Source organism: Meles meles, chromosome 6 (genome assembly GCF_922984935.1).
Source record: "Meles meles chromosome 6, mMelMel3.1 paternal haplotype, whole genome shotgun sequence".
NCBI lineage: Eukaryota > Metazoa > Chordata > Mammalia > Carnivora > Mustelidae > Meles > Meles meles.
Window position 1 is genome coordinate 86,918,534 of NC_060071.1, and position 19,188 is coordinate 86,937,721.

The window sequence follows — 19,188 nt, forward strand, 5'->3', positions numbered from 1 at the left end:
TCGAACCCAGGACCCTGGGATCATGACCTGAGCTGAAGGCAGAGGCTTTAACCCACTGAGCCACCCAGGCGCCCCTAAGCATTTTCTTATAGACAAATGAACAAGCCAAGCATTTTCTCCAAATATTTAGGCCCTTCTCTTGTGACAAGTCGTGACAGGCTGACATTTGGTAGCACTATCAGGTAAACCTTTATTAAATGAAAAATACCTTTGAGCATCAGGGTACTTCTGGGGTTCAACTTTGACTCCAAAAAATAAGTTATTTTTAAATTTTTTTAAAAAAATTATTAGTTATCTTTATTAACCTATAATGTATTATTTGCCCCAGAATAAGTTATTTTTATAAAGTAATTTTTATATAAAAATACATCTTTTTAAAGATACTTCAGAAATTAGAGTTCTCTCCACCTCCTCCATGACGAATTTCTACAACGTAGAAACAACCAATCTTATTATTTTGGTTTATGGGAATTGATCTAGATTTGGATGTATTTTATCTGTATATCCCCCCATATAGACATATAGCAGCTATTGTTTGATCCTACTGTACTTGCTGCTTTATAAACTGCCTTTGATTCCTTGCTATATTGTAAAGAAATATTTTCCAAGCCATCGAAGGTTTTGTTTCAACATCCATGTTCAAGCTCTTGAATATTCCATAATAGGTTTCCAAAATTTATCAAAAAGAGAGTGAATATTCTCTTAGCAATATATTCACATCCTTAGCTTTGTTCAAAAAAAGACAAATTTTTAGTCCTTTGGATATGTGTTTGCCAAAGTATTCTCCAGAAATTGTGACAATTTATATCCCTGGCAACCATACACTATGCTTTGGGGAATCTTGATGAAAGAGTAAATAAAAATACGTCTTAAGTAATAGGTAGGAGATAGAATATATAGTCTCCTTAAGACCTGTTTTCTCCATTGTAGTGTTTAAAGAAAGGGTGACCTGTTTTACTTAATTATCTCTATTTCACAAAGGAATGCAGGGAGTTACAGTATAATGGTGTGTTCATTGATGTCAAGTAAAAGCATGTGCTGTTTGCAGTGTTCACATGACCATAACTTTCATTTTTCATACTTAAAGATCTTCAAACTTGTCAAAGCATGCTTTCTCCTTTCCAAGTTTCTCCTATCACGCTTGAAAGTTTTCAAAAGCTTTCTTCCACTTAGTTGTACTTTCGTAAGTGTTTGAAATCACACTTAAAGAAAATTAAAGGAAAAAGTGAATTTTCCCTCTAGAAAAGGTCATTTGAATTTGAATTCCAAAGCAATTCAGTGTGGGACTTATAGCAATTAACAGCGGATCTATCTACTTCAAATTGCAATGTTGGTAAGCCTGAAAAACAGGGTATTGTTGGACATTTCATTAAGAAATTAATGTTTTCATAATACTTACGGGATTTATATAGGTGATTATAAGTTAAGGAAAACTTGGTCAGTGACTTAATTGTCCTATAAATATGATCAGGAAAGGGGGTATCGTGAGGACTTTATTCTTATAGAGGCAAAGCACTGCGGGGCTGGAAGGGCCTTCTGTGAGTCATCTTCCCAGGGTTCAAATTCCTCCTGCAGCCCTCACTGGCTCCAGCCAAGTGACTTTCCCTCTCTGTGCTTTGATCTTCTTATCTGTGAGATGGAGACAGTAATGCTTCTGGGTGACCAGCTGTCCTGTTTGCCCATGATTGTCCTGCTTTAGCACCCGAAGTTCAAAATCTGGGGAAAGCTATTCCCTGAGACAAGAAATCTCCTAGTGTTAGGGGCATCAGGCTGGCTCAGTCAGTGAAGTGTCCAACTCTTGATTTCAGCCCAGGTCATGATCTCAGGGTCCTGGGACGGAACCCCACATGGCATCAGGCTCTGTGCTCAGTTGGGTGTCTGCTTCTGTCCTTCTCCCTCCCCCTCGGTGTCTTCTTCCCCTCCTCCCACCTTGCACTTGAGCTCTAAAATAAATATTTTTAAAAAATCTAGTTTTGGGGTGAAGGATGTGGCAAGTTTGAGGGGAAGTATAAAACCCATGCAGGGGCCCCAAAAGAGGGACCCAAAGCAACCCTGTTTTTCCAGCATCCATGTGTCCACAGATTGTCTTCCGTGGTTGCTGTAACCTTTTTCCCCTTTATGGCTGATACTGGCAGCCATGAATTAAATGAGATGATATTTAAAACCTTTGGAGTGTGGCCAAAATAGAGTAAGGATTCAAATGTGTCTGCTTTTATTATTACACTAAGGTTCACGCTGTTCTTTGGGGGTACTGAATAATCTCAAATCAGAAACATCATGCGAACTTTCCTGATACTGATACTCTGGAAATAGTACCGCGGCTACTTGGAGTGGTAACAATTCCAGCAATTGCCCTTTGCGTGGTCAGGAAAATGTCCTGCAGTCACAGGGTGCCCATTGTTCCCTCTCACTCTGCCTTTCAGCAGAGACTCTCTGACCCTTTCAAATATTTAGCAGCAGACTTTCCTCTCAATGTGTGCTCACGACTCCTGTTACTGTTAATGGAAGTTACACATGTGTGCTCACCAGGATGAGAAAGCCTTCATCCCATGTCGGGCAAAGACCCGTGATCCTGAATCTCTTTCTAAACTTCAGACCTGAAGAGAACAGGGCAGGGAATTGCTGCTTTCTCACTATATTAGCTTCTTCAATTTCCTTTTAATTGGAAGCTGCAATCCAGATTCTTGTAACTTCAGGAGGACGAACAATACAAATTAAGATCTGGATGCTTTCCAGGAAGGGCTCGGCTCAAAGAACACTTTTTTTTTTTCCTCCTTTTAACACAGTTGTGGCTATTCACAAATTGCATGCAGTTGCCTAATGAGTCCATATTTGCTTCTGAGGTTTCGCATTTGCAAACTACACTGCTGAGAAAGTAAGTGAAGTGTTCACCCACCTCGGGTGTGAGCTGACTGATTGAATGTACAGGACAGATAAATACTAGAATAGTCAAAATCCTAAACCAGTAGCACAGAGCCTTCGCATACAATATCTTACCCTTGTTCAGGACATTCATTTCTCCCTAAGAATTCTTTTTAATGTATAAGACTTCAATTTATGTTTAAGAACTAGTAAACTATAGCAGTTTGACAGCCATTCACACTTAATTCTGTGCATTAAACCAACAGCATTCTTTTCCACAAACATCCATTGTTAGGACAATGCTCTCAGACAGAATTTATGAGAAATGGAATTATGTTACCAAGGAGATAGCATTTACTATAATGAAGAGTAGATCCTAGAAAATGGCCCCTTTTACAGCAGCTCAGAGCAGAGCCACAAAAGCAATTGATTGGTCTTGGCATTTAGTCTTATATCAGCTGTGTCATCCATAGCTTCAGGAGTGAGAACACTAATCTAAAGTGACATTTCTGTTCTGGCGGGCTTTTCTGCCCTGATGAAAGCAATTACTTCATTCCTAAATGATAATTTGCAGGAGTTTCAACCACTTTAATTGATAATTTTTTTTTTTTATTCTGAGTTCAATTGTGAAGTGATTAGCTGATTTGGTAAATAGAAATTTAAGGTGTGAAATATACAAGTTGCTCCAAGGTAAAGTGCTCTTTATTGGGTGGAGAGAAATTACTTGATAAAGCCACAGTTTTTCCATTATTATGGAACTGCCAGTTGTACAGCTTAAAGTTCTGGGGGGAAAATGAAGAACAAAACACTTTGATTCATGAGGTTTTTGGCAGACACCAAAGCATACAATGAATAGTTTGGTCTTGCTGTGGTTCATTCAGGGATTATTTGAATCAAGGTGAACATTGGTTGAAAAGGATTGTGCAGACCTCTCAGCATTCTTTATTACTATTCTAATGACTCATTCTGGAATTAAATCCTCTTATTTAAAGTGTTAAGAATAAAAACGCTCATTGGCTAAAACCAATTAATTTAATTATTAAGTTCAAACATACACAAGGCATTTTCTGAAGATGAGGGAAGGCACTCAGCTGAATGGCTCTAATTACTCTTTTGATCTATTTTCCTACAAGTCAAAAATGGGTCATGATTATTCAATCAGAGTCTATCTTAGTTAAAAATTTTAAGGATGCATCTTCATTTTGATACTTTATCAAATGTTAGCAGTTTCAGAGGTTTTGGACACTTTTTTTTTAAAGCCATCGATTTCATGATATTTTTCTCACATGGGGAAAAATAATGGTCATTTCACATGTTAAATGAGAAAAATAAAGCAAGAATGAAGGTCAAACTGATTTAGCACATCAAACAGTCTTTGTCAGCCGAGCTTAATATATCCTGAGTTTGTGGAACAAATGAAATTTTGCTGCTGTGTTACACTTTGCTTCCAAACAACCATTACAACTGGTTTTATATATTGTGTGAGCATCAGACCATCAAACAGTGCATCTTTTTACTGACGTGCTGCTGCCGTGATGATCTACAGCAGCAATCTGCCATTTATATAAGGCCAAAATGTGCATCTATATTTAGTTGTGAAATTGGCCTATTATACTCTTGATGTTTACAGAGGCTAACATAAATTAATGATGACAGCTATGAGCAGTGCATTAGTTAAGCAGCAGAGTTCTTACCTTGAACTTGAAGGTTCCAGTTTTAACTTCCAGCATGTACTCTACTCTTTCCTTCACACATTAAAGGAGGGTTTCAGAAATTATTACCTTTTCCTGGAGAGCACTAAAAGACTCCAATTTGTGAGCTATGTAGTGTATAATCCTACTAGATCATAGCTGTTTATGCATTTCTCAATTATGTTGCCTCGTGAGAAAGCCGATATTTACAGTCACGAGGCAAAAATACTCTTGAAAGATTTTTTTTTCTTTGCAGTAGGTTGATTTGATTGACTTTGAACTCTATGTGATGCCAGTGTGTATTGGGCCGTTTTATTGAAAGTAATGAAAGAAGGGCAAGCGGTGCTTATAGAATCTTTACTTTTTCCCTGGGAATCCTCCTCATTCTGCTCATGTCAGTGCAGGAGTTAGGTACTGGAGTAACTATAGATTTCACCGTTGACTATGACCAGGGATCTGACAAGTATGCAGGTGTTCAAAGGTTCATGAGTTAAAATGCTGAAACCTTTGATGAATTTTTGATGGCTGCATTTTTAATACAGGTCGACCTTCTTCCTTTGAGGCTGTATGCCAGATTAATTGATAAATAGAGGTCTGTAGTGCTGGGTTCTCCTAAGCAAAACAAGTAGGAAAATCCATAAAAACCTGTCTTTCTAGCTCCTCAGAAGTACTTTAAAAAGGCAAAATTTAAAGTGGTTCTGACTCTCCCTTTTCTTTCTCCTCCAGTTAGAGGACCCAAATCTGCTGTGGTCTTTTACAGAGATGGGTTATTGTATTCTAAAAGTTTACATGAAGGTGTTCAAACTGAGGCTGAGAGAGACGATGTTCACATAGACATAGTGTGACTCTATTGATGTCCTTATCAAGAGCTGATCCACACACACGGTTATAAGTTATATGAGAAGAGCTGGTAAACGTCTGGCTATGAAGAAGTCATCAGCGGGGAAGAAACATTGAAGTTGGCTTACTTTTGTTGTTTCTCTGTGGCAATTATTTTGCTCTTTGTTATCCTCTGTAGATCTCCAGCTATACTATTTCCATAATCATCATAACTATTTCTGCAAAGTAGGAAATCAAAGTAATCAATTTTGCAAAGCTAAATTTGATAAGCCACAAAGGATAACTTACCTCTTTTAATTTAATGAGTTATCAAGTGCAAAGTTATCTGTTTTTTGCCACCATGGACAAGTGGCCCAATAAATAATTGACATCTTTATCCAGTTCAGGGCAGCTTCAGAGAGATCACAAATACTGAGCCAATACTGGCTTTGTGATAGTGGCAGTGCCTGTTCTTTAACTTTTTACTTTTTCTTCACCCCGTTGTTATCTTTTGCTTGTTTCTGTCTCAAGTAGAATTTGATTATTTGGCCTTGCCCCCTACCCCACCTCCATCAAAGCTAAAGCCAGCAAGTGCTGCTGACGCCCATTTCCCAGGCAGCGTGGGTGAGCTCTCCATGGTCCTGGATTTGGGGTTTTGTCTGACATCAAGGAGAATTTCTATTTTTGTGAGGTTTTGAAAGATCACCTTTTTGCCAGGAGTACTCATAAGATAATTCAGCCCAATAATTTTCATTGCAATTATGAAGGTTTTTTTTTTTAAACAGAAGTTTTCACAGTTCTCCTGAGTAATTTATTCCCTTTACAAGTGTTTGGATGCTCATATATATATATATATATACATACATACACATACAGTTGCTTGCCTTGTAATTGAATGAGATTCTTTTCTACTTTAGTAAAGTAAAAAATGGTCACTTATTACTCTTAGTAAGAGAATCATTGATTTACGAATCTTGAATCATTTGTTAATGGAATATGTTTTATTTGAAAACTATTAAATATATCTGTAGTGTAAAACAGACTCTAGGCATAAGGAAGACTCTAATAAAAAATCAGTATCTTTGCAGTAAAGTTTATTTTGCTTTACATATGCAATGTGATCTGACAGAAACAGTGACTAAAAATCATACTGGTGAGAACAGCGTGTGTTTTTAAAATGAGTATTGTGGACTTCAAACCATAGAACAATCAGTGTGAAACTAGTTTAGGTTTTCATTTAATATATGTTATAGAGTATTACTGTATGTCAGGAATCATTTAAATATTTTATAAAAATTAACTCATTTAATTTCAACAAGAACCTTTTTTTTCAAGGTTTTATTTATTTATTTGACAGAGAGATAGAGCAGGAACACAAGCAGGGGAGCAGGAGAGGGAGGAGTGGCTTCCTGCTGAGCAGGAGCCTTATGTGGGACTCTATCCCAGGACCTTGCAATCATAACCTGAGCTGAAGGCAGATGCTTAATGATTGAGCCACACAGGCGCCCAACAACCTTTTGTGTTATTTGTGTGTGTGTGTGTGTGTGTTATGTTAGTCACCATACAAACACCATTAGTTTTTGCTGTAGTGTTCCAAGATTCATTGTTTACATATAACACCAAGTGCCCCATGCAATATGTGCCCTCCTTAATACCCATCACCAGGCTCACCCATCCTTCCACTCCTCTTCCTCTAAAACCCTCAGCTTGTTTCATGGGGTCCACAGTCTCTCATGGTTAGTCTCCCCCTCTGGTTTACCCCCATTCACTTTTCCTTCCCTTCTCCTCATGTCCTCCATGTTATTATTCCTTATGTTCCACAAGTAAGTGAAACCATATGATAATTGACTTTCTCTACTTGACTTATTTCACTTAGCATAATCTCCCCCAGTCCCATCCATGTTGATGCAAAAGCTGGTTGGGTATTCATCCTTTCTGATGGTTGAGTAATATTCCATTGTGTATATGGACCACATCTTTATCCATTCATCGGTTGAAGGGCATCTCGGCTTTTTCCACAGTTTGGCTATTGTGGTCATTACTGCTATGAACATTGGGGTACATATGGCCCTTCTTTTCACGACATCTATATCTTTGGGGTAAATACCTAATAGTGCAATTGCCAGGTCATAGGGTAGCTCTATGTTTAATTTTTTGAAGAATCTCCATACTGTTTTCCAAGGGGCTATACCAAGTTGAATTCCCACCAACAGTGTAAGAGGGCTCTCCTTTCTCCACATCCTCTCCAATATTTCTTGTTTTCTATCTCAACAAGAACCTTTTGATGCAGATAGTATTATCATCTCATTTCACAGATGAAAGAAACTGAGGCAAAAAATTAAATAAATTGCTCAAGTCTACATAATCAGTTAAGTTTTCGATTCAGGATTCAGATACAGATGTGTCTGCACAACCCATAGCATTTAACCTCTACCCTCTGCTAATGTGGAAGACATGTTGAGAGAGGCATCAAAGAGAACTTAAGTGATAATCATGATTTGAGAGAACAGGAAAGGATTTTAGTAAATAGGCAGTTTGAAGGTTGTCACCAAGTTAAAGTTGGGTCTTTGATTTTATTCCCCTTGGTCAGACTTCTATATGTCACTACATGGGAAATTAAATTTACCAAAATGAAGGTCATAACTGGCAATGGAGAAGGGAGTTTGAGAGTGTGAATGAAGGAAGCATATTATAGATGCTGTACCTAGACTCAGGGGGGGAAAGAAGATGGTATAAAAAAGATTGGTCAAATAAAATTTCCAAGAATCATGGAGAAAAAGGATGGTAATCAGATATGGCATTAGGATTCAGACAATTGGGCTTTTTCCTCCCAAAGAAGTTTTATAATTATTATAATCGTAGTTATTACTTAGATACTGTTTACCATATGACAGGCATTTTTCACTTTACATGTCTTAGCTCAATTACTCACAAGTACTATGAAGTAGGAACTATGATCATGTCCATTTTCCAGATGAGGAAATCGAGGCTGAAAGAGGTTGAGAGACCTAGAGAAGGTTGCCAAGATAGTGTGATGGTGTGAATACCCACAGTCTGGCTGCAGAGCCCACGCTACTAACCCCTGTGGCTTCCAAGAAGTTTAAGGATGGATTGACTATATTTTCAACATTCCTAAGTGTTTTTAACCTCTTAAAATTTGTCTTTGTTGTAAAACTCTAAAGTGGAGTCTACCGCATTTAGAGTTTACAAACTATCTTAAGTTTTAAAATCTATAATTGTTTTAGAAGTTTCATATTTACCATATACTACATGGAAATTATCATATGAGTCATTGTATTGGTCCCAGAGAGTTATTTGCCATCCTCATGCTGTAAGATGATAAAATTGAGGATGAAATTTGTTATGCCTGTGGCATGTCTCTGAATGACCAGCATGGGTTTTATAATTCCTTCATCAGGACTCCTTCCACAAAACACCTAACTTGCCAAGGAAGTTAAAATATATGACAGGATTAAAAGAATTACATTCAGGGACATCTGTGTGGCTCAGTTTGTTAAGAGTCTGCCTAGGTCATGATCCCAAGGTCCTGAAATCGAGTCCCTCATTGGACTATTGCTCAGCAGCTTCTCTCTCTTGCTTCTCTCTCTGCCTGCTGCTACCCCTGCTTGTGTTCTCTCTTTCTAACAAATAAATGAATAAAAATCTTAAAAGAAAAAAAGTTGAAATCATTTCAATTAATAAAAAAATTACTTTCAGTAAGGGTTGTCCCCTAAATCTTCATTACTAGTAAGTTTTTTTGATTACTTATTATCTATGCTTAAAGGTATAACTTCAGAAACATGTAAAAATGTGTTGCCAGGTATTAAGCAGAAACATACATTAATGTTATTTTAACCAGGGATGGTTGTTAGGGAGAGTTAATTATGGTGACATTAATAATGAAGTGTCTGGGAACCAACTTTTTAAGTTTTATGAGAGGAAATTCTAGATATTAGATCATTACCCTTTTGTTTGTGAAGAAGCCCTTTGGAGATTCTGAAAATCATTTACTATCTTCTCCAAATATATGCATAATTTTACATATGGCCTCTAGATTTATTTCTAAATAGATAAATTAAAAACACGTGTGTGTGTCTTTTGAGATTGTTGACTTTGTTGTTTTGCTGGTGGTGGTAACTACTGGTGAGGATGAAAATACTGTCATCAGTCATTTGAAATGTTGATGGAAGAGTCTCTTTTTTGTAGTTATCCAAAGACTAGGTGGAAGAACATCAGAACAGTGGAAAGTTTGGACCCAGGGAGTCACTTACTGTTGATCTGAGGATTAATCATTTTTTATGTGGCAGAGAGCAGCACCATAACATTTTAAAAAAAATATTTTTATTTATTTTAGAGAGAGAGAGTGCATGTGTGCAAATGAGGGAAGGCACAGAGGGAGAATCTGAAGCAGACTCTGTGAGGAGCAGGAGTGGGTTCCAGGGTTCCCTCTCAAAGGTCTGATGCGATCAGGATCTGAGCCAAAACCAAGAGTCAGACACTTAACCAGCTGAGTCACCCAAGCACCCCAGCACTTATCATTTTATTCATGTACAACCATTCCATTCTTTCTTTGGTATTCACCAAATACAGTGATAATTTCTGGTTTAGAACAGAATGGACAAATACACCATTTATTTTAAGTTTTAATGTAGTCCTTAATTCAATTTGAGTATTAATTACAACTGGGCTCTACTTCACAAAAACAGGTATAAGCTTAATCTACAATCTGTTTCATTGTCTTAAGGTCTTTAGCTTAATCTCTTCTATCAGTCTCTCTATAACCTTTATAATCCTTTGACTGTATTTTATTGCTATTGTCTTCAAAGCCAATTACTACTTATTTTAGACACAGCACAGTTATTCTGAACGTCTTCTGAGCTGTGGTGTCTGTATAATGTTGTGATGGGGGAGTCATGGAAACCGTCGTTAATAAGATAATGGGCAAGACAATTATTCCAGTAGGGTAACACAGAGTTTTAGAGTTTAAAACAAAAAAATTGGGGGTGGAGAGGAGAGAAGCAACAAGAAGGTGGGTCAGGAACACATGAAGTAAGTCTTGTCCAGCAGTTTGCTTGTTTGTTGGTTTGTTTATTTTATTTTATTTTATTTTTTAAATATTTTATTTATTTGACAGAGAGAAATCACAACTAGGCAGAGAGGCAGGCAGAGAGAGAGGAGGAAGCAGGCTCCCTGCAGAGCAGAGAGCCAGACGTGGGGCTCGATCCCAGAACCCTGGGATCATGACCTGAGCCGAAGGCAGAGGCTTTAACCCACTGAGCTACCCAGGCGCCCCTGTTTATTTATTTTTAAAGTTTATTTGAGAGAGAGAACACAAAAGTGGGGTGAGGGGCAGAGAGAGAAGCAGACTCCCCACTGAGCATGGAGCCTGATGTGGGGATCGATCCCAGGACTCCAAGATCATGGCTGGAGCCAAAAGCAGACACTTAATCCAGTGAGGCACCCAGGTGCCCCATACTTGGGGGTACTCTAGATAAATCAAGTGTCAGAGTTAGGTTAGGCAAGAGTTTGGTTAGGCAAGGTATGCAGAGGAATTAGTGTCCATGTTATTGCCTTCCTGGAGTGGAGATAGGAAGCCATTTCTCCTTTATCTAGCCTTTGGAGCCCATTGAATTGCTCGGTGTGATCTTGGGCTTTGCTTACCTCCTTCCCTATAGACTTAGTTTTTTTTGTTGTTGTTTTTTTTATTCCCCCCCCCCTTAAAGTATTGATAAGCCTATGAATTAATATCAATTTCAGAATAATGGCCTAATCTTCTACTTGCTTCATTTGAACAGAGAAATTCCTAATATGAATGTTGGTAATATTAATTAGATGACAAACGAACCCATTTGACATTCTTTGGTCTACGTGTATCAACGGAAGGTTACATGTAATATCCATGTAAAACTACCTTCAAAATTGGCCTCCCAAATTCTTACCTGACTGTAAAATTCATCTCTGCTCATTTATTGACCAAATGACATGTTTGATTAGGCTTGTATTATTTTTTAAAACTTTAATTAGTTAAAATAAAATTAAAACATAAAATTGGAAATGCCATATGAAAATTCAGATTTTGTTCTCTAGAAAGAGCAACACTGGAAATCTGGCAACATCAGGTATGCTTTCCTCTAGAACAGCAATCAGCTGGAACTGTGCATGCTGTCCCTTTGCCTGTCCTTCAGGTCCCCATAGTGGCCATCAGGCCTCTTCACTCATTGACATTCCCTGCCTTAACCTGGGGAGCCCTTGAGTTTATAACCTCTTCTCTAGAGTTCCATCATAGTCACTTACTGAACAGCAACAACAACAAAAATTGTACATTTAGCCTACCTTTTGCAGTACTGTTTGATTACAGGAACACAAAGAGAGCAAAGCACTGAACTTGAACCACCATACTCTACAAGTGGTAGAGAAAAACATGTGAAAGGCCATAGTTCTTTCAGCACAGCTGACCTAAATGGTATTAGATAGATTGCCTTTACTATATAAAGGGAGGGCATGAATGGTTCTTTTATCCTAAGATGTTAACCTTAGATCCTGGTTGTACTCAAACTTTGTCAGATTTTAAGGCATCTTTCACTTTATTTGCATAATTTTCAACAAGTCAGGATTGACTATAAAATTGCATGAAGGTCAGCCAGGACTTGGGGAAATTAATGGCTTTACCATGTTTCTTCCATGTAACCATGTAAATCAGTGATGTTTCTGCCTGAGGTTAACACTTGGGACATCAAGTGACATGATGCACATGAGAGAGAGGGAGAGACAGAAAGAGCACAAGAGTACAAGTGTGGGGAAGGGGGTGGGCACAGGTAGAGGGAGAAGCAGGCTCCTTGCTGAGCAGGGAGGCTGATGTGGGAATCAGTCCAGGACCCTGAGCCGAAGGGAGACACTTAACTGACTGAGCCACCCAGGTGTCTTTAGAATATTTCATTAATAGAGTGAAACTGGTCACTTATTTGTGGAGCATAACAAAGAACATGGAGGATGTGGGGAGATGGAGAGGAGAGGGGAGTTGAGGGAAATTGGAAGGGGAGATGAACCATGAGAGACTATGGACTCTGAAAAACAACCTGAGGGTTTTGAAGGGGAGGGGGGTGGGAGATTGGGGAACCAGGTGGTGGGTAATAGGGAGGGCACGTATTGCATGGAGCACTGGGTGTGGCCCCAAAACAATGAATAAATAAAAAAAAAATAGAGTGAAACTGGTGGGATATTGGCTTTGCAAGCCAATTTGCAAGCATTTGACCGGAGTGTGATGGCATTACTTAAATTATGTGGATACTCAATAAGATATTCTAAGTATCTGCATTAAATGCAATGTTTCTACCATGAACAACATCAGGTATGCTATAATGTAATATGAAGGCTTATTGTCCATATTATACTAACTGAAATTGGAGTAATATTGCTGAACTCATTTTGATCTATTGCTCTGGTCTTGCTTCCTTGCTTGTTTCTCTCTTTTTTCTTATTTTATAATGGGAAACCAGAAAGCTAGATTCAAAGATTTTAAAATGCCTTCAGAGTTTCTTGCAATGATACTTACAAATGGATACTTACAAATGATTTTAATAGCACCTTGATACTGTAAATATTGGCCACTTATCATCAGGGTCTGATTTGGGTTTTATTTCTTGTCAGACATAAAACAGAACAATTCAGAATAGGTGGAATTCTGTCAGATGCTCAAACATAACTTCAGGTGTGCCAGATTCTGCCCTCAGCAATGTGAACAAACTTCAAACAGAAATGCACATGAATAGTTAAAGGAAAATGCTGGATCCCACCTGTTGCATCTTCTGTGAAGTAATATATCTATAACGTTGATAAATTTTAATAACCCACACAAGGCTTTATCTTTTGACATTAAATTTATCTTATCTTAAAGTTTGACTTTTCTGGGCGATGTATTTTATTCTCCAGTATCTTAGGGAATCTATCCATCTACTAATGTATATTCATTAGTAAAGAACCTCAGTTTTCTCTTATCAACCAATTACCAGCGCATTTATAAAGCTGCGTTGAAATCTTCATTTTCAGTGGGATGTTTTCTTTATCTGACTAAAGGTTGTGATCCTTATTGAGGACTGGAAGCACATGAACACAGTTCACAGAATCAACACCTAAAATGTGATGTTTACCCTTTGTTCCCCAAGATTATAAATGAAATACATTTTTTAAAAATGGGTGCTTCTGATGGCTTAAGATCCCATAGTGATAACAGTTAAATGAACAAAATCATTATCCTGAGACTAGGTATATGAATGCTAGCCTCATCTTTGCAGTTGCTTATAGCTGGTAACATCAAACTTCACCTGTAACTCTTACGTCTTAGAAGCACAGAATATGTCTTAATGCATGACCAAATAGAGGGAAAAAACCTGATTTTATTCATTGCACATAAGTCTGTGGTATTTAAGTTCAGAGGTAGAATTTGTGGTTTTAGGGGACATGGTCTAGAATTTATTTTACTGTGGTCCTAGAATTTGGAAGAAGATTTTGGCAGATTTTTGCAGGGGAAAGAAAGGAAATAAAAAGAAAACAGTTTCTTTCTGATGTCAGAAGAACATGTTCTAAAGGACACGTTTTCACTCCTTTGATTGCAGTTTACAAGCATTGAGAAAGGAGAAGTCCCGAGATGCCGCTCGGTCCCGCCGGGGAAAAGAAAATTTTGAGTTCTATGAATTGGCCAAGTTGTTGCCTCTTCCTGCAGCCATCACTAGCCAGCTCGACAAGGCATCCATCATTCGACTTACAATTAGCTATCTGAAAATGAGGGACTTTGCTAACCAAGGGGACCCTCCATGGAACTTGAGAATGGAAGGCCCTCCACCTAACACATCAGTCAAAGGTAAGCTTTAAGCCCCTTTTTATTCTGGAATATGGTGGTCTGTAGGTGTCTCTAAGATGAAATGTTTACCATCATCCTTTCTTCTTTTCCTGCATATCAAATCCTTTAAAGGGATACAAATGTGGAAATCTGAACTCTGCATGAGAAAGACACCATGTGAAGGTGAAATAAACCTCTTCTATTTCTTTTTTATTTTCCAAAAGTCTGTCAGCCTAAAATAGTCTATCACTTTATGTAAGGTTTCAGAGAAATGAGAATGAGATTACTTACATTAAAGTGCTTCTTGGGTTTAATTTGTGTTATGCTAATACATGCAAATTATTGTTGATGGGTGGAGTATGAGAATATTTGTTAGAGGGTGGAACTAATATTTCCTGCATGTGGTAACCAAAGAGAGGAAGAGAGCAGACTCCAGTTGTAGTGAGCATTTTGAGTCACGATTTTATTGGCTGATAAATAATTCACGTATTAATGTTTCAAGTCTCTATACATATTGCCTAAAAACTGCTTAAATATAAACATTTACTTGTCCTCCAAATCCTTGGTGCAGTCATTGTTAAAACTCATTAGTTAAAGGCTTTTAGACCTTCTTCACTCTGATACATAAGACAGGTATTTTCTTTTGTTAGTGAAACTTCTAATAATTTATAGCATGTTTAGCATATGAATATGCATGCATGTGTTTATTGATCTGTATATGGCATTAACCATTGATTTTCCTACGTTTAAGGGTGCGTTATTCAGGGCATTAGACTTAAGGGAACTGCTCATTTCTTGTGCATCTAGACCCTTGGTGGGCATAAAGCTGGACATTTGGCAAAATTGTAGGCAACTATGGGGAAAGGATTTAGGTGCTTTAGTTAAATGGTTACACCTTGACAACAACTGTTGAAGTCCTGTACTCCTGGCTATTGGAGAAAGGGGTTCGGACAGGGAGCTGTAAACTCTTAGAGGATTCAAATTAACATGAAGGATCAAAAGCAGTGACTATTTACAATTGAGGGCTAAGAGGTGTAATCACATATATATGCACGTGTGAATCTGTTCATATCTCTACATGGGTACTTGGAAACTGTGTTCCTTAGGCTTGGGAGAGAAGGAAAATTAGAATTTAAATTGTGACATGTTGTTTTCCTCTAGAACAGGGCAAACATTTTCTGTAATGGGCTATCTCAGAACTGTTGTAGGCTTCGAGAGGCTCTCAATGCTGCTGTTATAGCATGAAATCAGCCATGGACATTATGTTAAAAACAGGGTGTGGCTGTGTTCTCATAAAACCATACTTAACACAGGCAGCTGCCGCCAGACTTGGCCCACAAGCCGTAGTTCAGATTCTCGCTCTAGAGCAGAATGACATTGAGAGGTTGACAAGAACATACAACAGAGTTAGCTCTTAAGGGCAGGATGTTGGTATAAGGTAGCAAAGTATGAATAAGCCAAGGCACACTGATGCTGTCCTTTTACAACCCTTCTGCCATTAAAAATACAGATGTCAAGTTGGTAATGTATGTTCCAGATGATGAAGTTGTAGCAGATTTTCCCAAGCTAAAGGTGTGAGTATCATCTTAGTAAGTGTGTTGTATTTGTAAAAGTTTATTCAGTAGACTGTCATCATGTTTATTTCAAACCATGCAAGATGATAAGGACAGGAGTAACAAACAGGTCAGAAGTCACAGAAGGTGCAAAATAGATCCTGGGGTCTCGCTTGGAAACACATTGATTGAGGGACTGGGTTTTTGGCCCACCCTGTTTAATACAGTTATGCTTCATTTCCATTTTTTTATTTAAAGGAGTTGGCAGTTGATAAGTAGTGACGGTTACCAAAATAGAAAAATGGTTCCATGGTCTGTCCCTTCTTCTGTGAGGTGACAACCCTACTCACTTTCAGAATTCTGACCTCTAAGACATGGAAATTGCTTTTTTTTTTTTTTTTAAAGATTTTATTTATTTATTTGACAGACAGAGATCACAAGTAGGCAGAGAGGCAGGCAATGAGAGAGAGAGAAGCAGGCTCCCTGCTGAGCAGAGCCCAGACGCGGGGCTCGATCCCAGGACCCCGAGACCACGACCCGAGCCGAAGGCAGAGGCTTTAACCCACTGAGCCACCCAGGCGCCCCAAGACATGTAAATTTCTAGTTCATGTAGAACCATGCCCTCATTTACAGATGAGGGAAATGATCTAGAAACTGTTTAAAGCCAAGTATTAGATTTAAAATGAATCCATTGTCTTGCCTTTCTGCCTGGTGCTCGATCACATCGTATTGTTTCTAGAAATGATACTTGATTTGCATCCCCTTCACCGAACGTTCCAGGTCAGGATTTTCACAGCTTCTGGCTAGGACTGATAAATCATTTTTACTTTGTGGACTTTAATCAATTAGGCTCTGTAACTATTTATGCTAAAGATGGATGCAAAAGATAAAATATGGTGTCTGCTGGCATGGACATTTTGGTCTAATGGAAGGACATGGTGATATCAGTGAGAGAAATGGGAAGGTTGAGTTGGGTATTTAGGAGGCTGGAAGGAGATACCAGATTTGATTATTTTGCGAATTCCATGCGGATGATGGCAGAGCATCCCATTTGATTCACGTGTGCTCCCACTGCTATGAATGGGTGATGGTGAAGGTATAAGCACAGTGACTCTTTCCCGTTGACCGTGGCTCTCTATGAAGTTGCTAGGAATGCAGTGGGCACTTTCTGTAAGCTGGTTCTGCTGTACAATCTATGTATATTTTATTGCTGTCCTCCCATTCTTTAATGCAAACCTGTTACTCATTCTGATCAAGCATTCATGAAACAACATCAAAAGAAATTCATTTTAATTTATTAAGGTCTTCAGTGTTGTGCCCTTGAAGAAGTTCATGTGGATAAACAAGCTTATATAAATAGCCTGCAGCATCATGTGAAGTGTAGTTCATAATCCAACAATAAAATGATAGACATTATACTTTGTGCTTCTCCAAGCAGTCTCTTGAATAAACCTAAAGGCGTTTGGAAATTTATATGAAAAGTACTTACACGATGTAGGCAATGTTTTTTTTTTTTTTTAATGTGATGAATTGTTCATGTTAATAATTAAATTTCAAAGCTTGAATTTAAATTTGTCCCACACAACTATATAGAAACTTAATCATTTTAATTTACTGCTTCAGAAAGGTCCTTCATTCCGCTTCTGCCCTGGATTCATCACATCTTTTCTTAAAAGTCTATAAAGGTTGATGAGTTTGTTTTGTGATGCCCATTGTGTATAGATTATTACAAGTTATGCTTGCAGAAAGAACACTCAGGTGACAGTGTGTAATGTGTCCTGAGTCAATTACTTCATGGAAATGATATGTTAAGCAATTGGAAGGTAACAGATAGTTTTTTCCATTATTTTAGAAATATCTGTATTGTTATAATACAGATCAAATCTACAATGAGCATTATGCATTATTCAAGAAATGACCAGGCATTCTCAGCAGTGTTTCAGCTAAATAACTGATGATTGTAACCTTTAAAGAAATCTCATTGTGGTGACTGTTGGTAAATCACTTCTCCATTCATGGTAATCTCTATTTAGAGGCTATCTAGAAACCATTATATCTTTTATTAATCTTAAAAGCAATAGCTGCTGATTTGACATTTTCTAAAACTAGATAAATTTTCTGTCTTTTTAATATCACAGACTTCAGTCAATTTTTGGTATATATCTGCTACAACTCTATTAATCCAGGAATATTTACCACTGTAAGCATAAGTTTTATTTCAATTTAAGCATCGGAGCTTTTAAACAACAATTTGTATATGTGTGTGACAGGAAACAATGCTATGATATGTAAAATATAAGACATTTTTAGCCTTTCGAAGGAATCCGTTGAAAAATATTGCAAGACAACTGATTAAAATTGACTGAACACATTAGGGAAGAACTTTAATGTTTTCATAGAATTTTCCTTCACTATGTAAGGTACATATTGTGAAGGAAGTGGTAGATATTTCTTTTCCATTGTTTTTTAATGAGAGCTATTATTTTTTTTTTAAGATTTTATTTTTTTGTTTGACAGAAAGATACCACAAGCAGGCAGAGGGGCAGGCAGAGGGAGAGGGAGAAGCAGGCTCTGCCCTGAGCAGGGAGCCCGATGTGGGGCTCGATCCCAGGACCCTTAACCAGTTGAGCCACCCCAGTGCCCTGGAAGTGGTAGATATTTCTGAGAGGAGAGACCTGCAGGGCTTTATTTAAGGAATGCATGATCTGTCTGTAGCCAAAGACCGGACTGGTACTTGAGCAATCATGTCTAAGGGATCTGTTTAAAACACTCATGTGTAGCAACTGGGTGCAGGACGTCTTACAGTAACACTGAATTACCACTATACTCATGGCTCCCCAAGCCTAGATAGCATTTTATAAAAATGGTTCTGTTTCCAGAGAAGGTAGAGAATCCAAGACTGTCTGCCTCATTGTTTTTCTTGGTCGGAGCAGCTCAGAGCTCTTCTAGTTCCTGTTTGGGCATTTTACAGTGGGCTGACACACATTGACTTCTAGCCACTGACATTCGTACTTGGGGGAAAGTGTCCTCATCCTCATTACTAAAAAACAAAAAAAAACAAAAACACATGAAATGCAATTTCTGCATGACATGTACACCAGCCTGTCCTATTCTTTCTTTTTACACCAGAAAATGGTGGCATGCAGACTAAAACCCTTAGGTTCTGAACAAAAGCTTCCCCACGTGGGGTAGGAGAGCAGGATAAAAGACTGGCTTGATTCTTACTTGGTTTCTATTCTTACCTCCGCCACCTTCAGGAGACTGGGGCCCAAGTCCCTGCTTTAGTCCCTGGTTTCACTTAACCCAATCTGAAGTCAGGGGTGGCACCATGGGGCACCTCGGTGGCTCTTTCAATTCAGTGTCTGAAACTTGGCTTTAGCTTAGGTCGTGATCTCCGAGTCCTGACATCAGCCCCTGCATCAGGCTC

The 19,188-nt window shown here is 38.2% G+C and overlaps 1 protein-coding gene across 1 annotated transcript in view; it reads left to right on the forward strand.

Annotated features, from left to right (window-relative positions):
• The window catches only part of NPAS3 (neuronal PAS domain protein 3), an 863,147-nt gene that overhangs the window by 259,153 nt on the left and 584,806 nt on the right, over positions 1-19,188 (forward strand). The window contains 1 exon segment of the mRNA XM_046007000.1: positions 13,985-14,229. Within this exon segment, the coding sequence (XP_045862956.1) occupies positions 13,985-14,229 (245 nt within the window).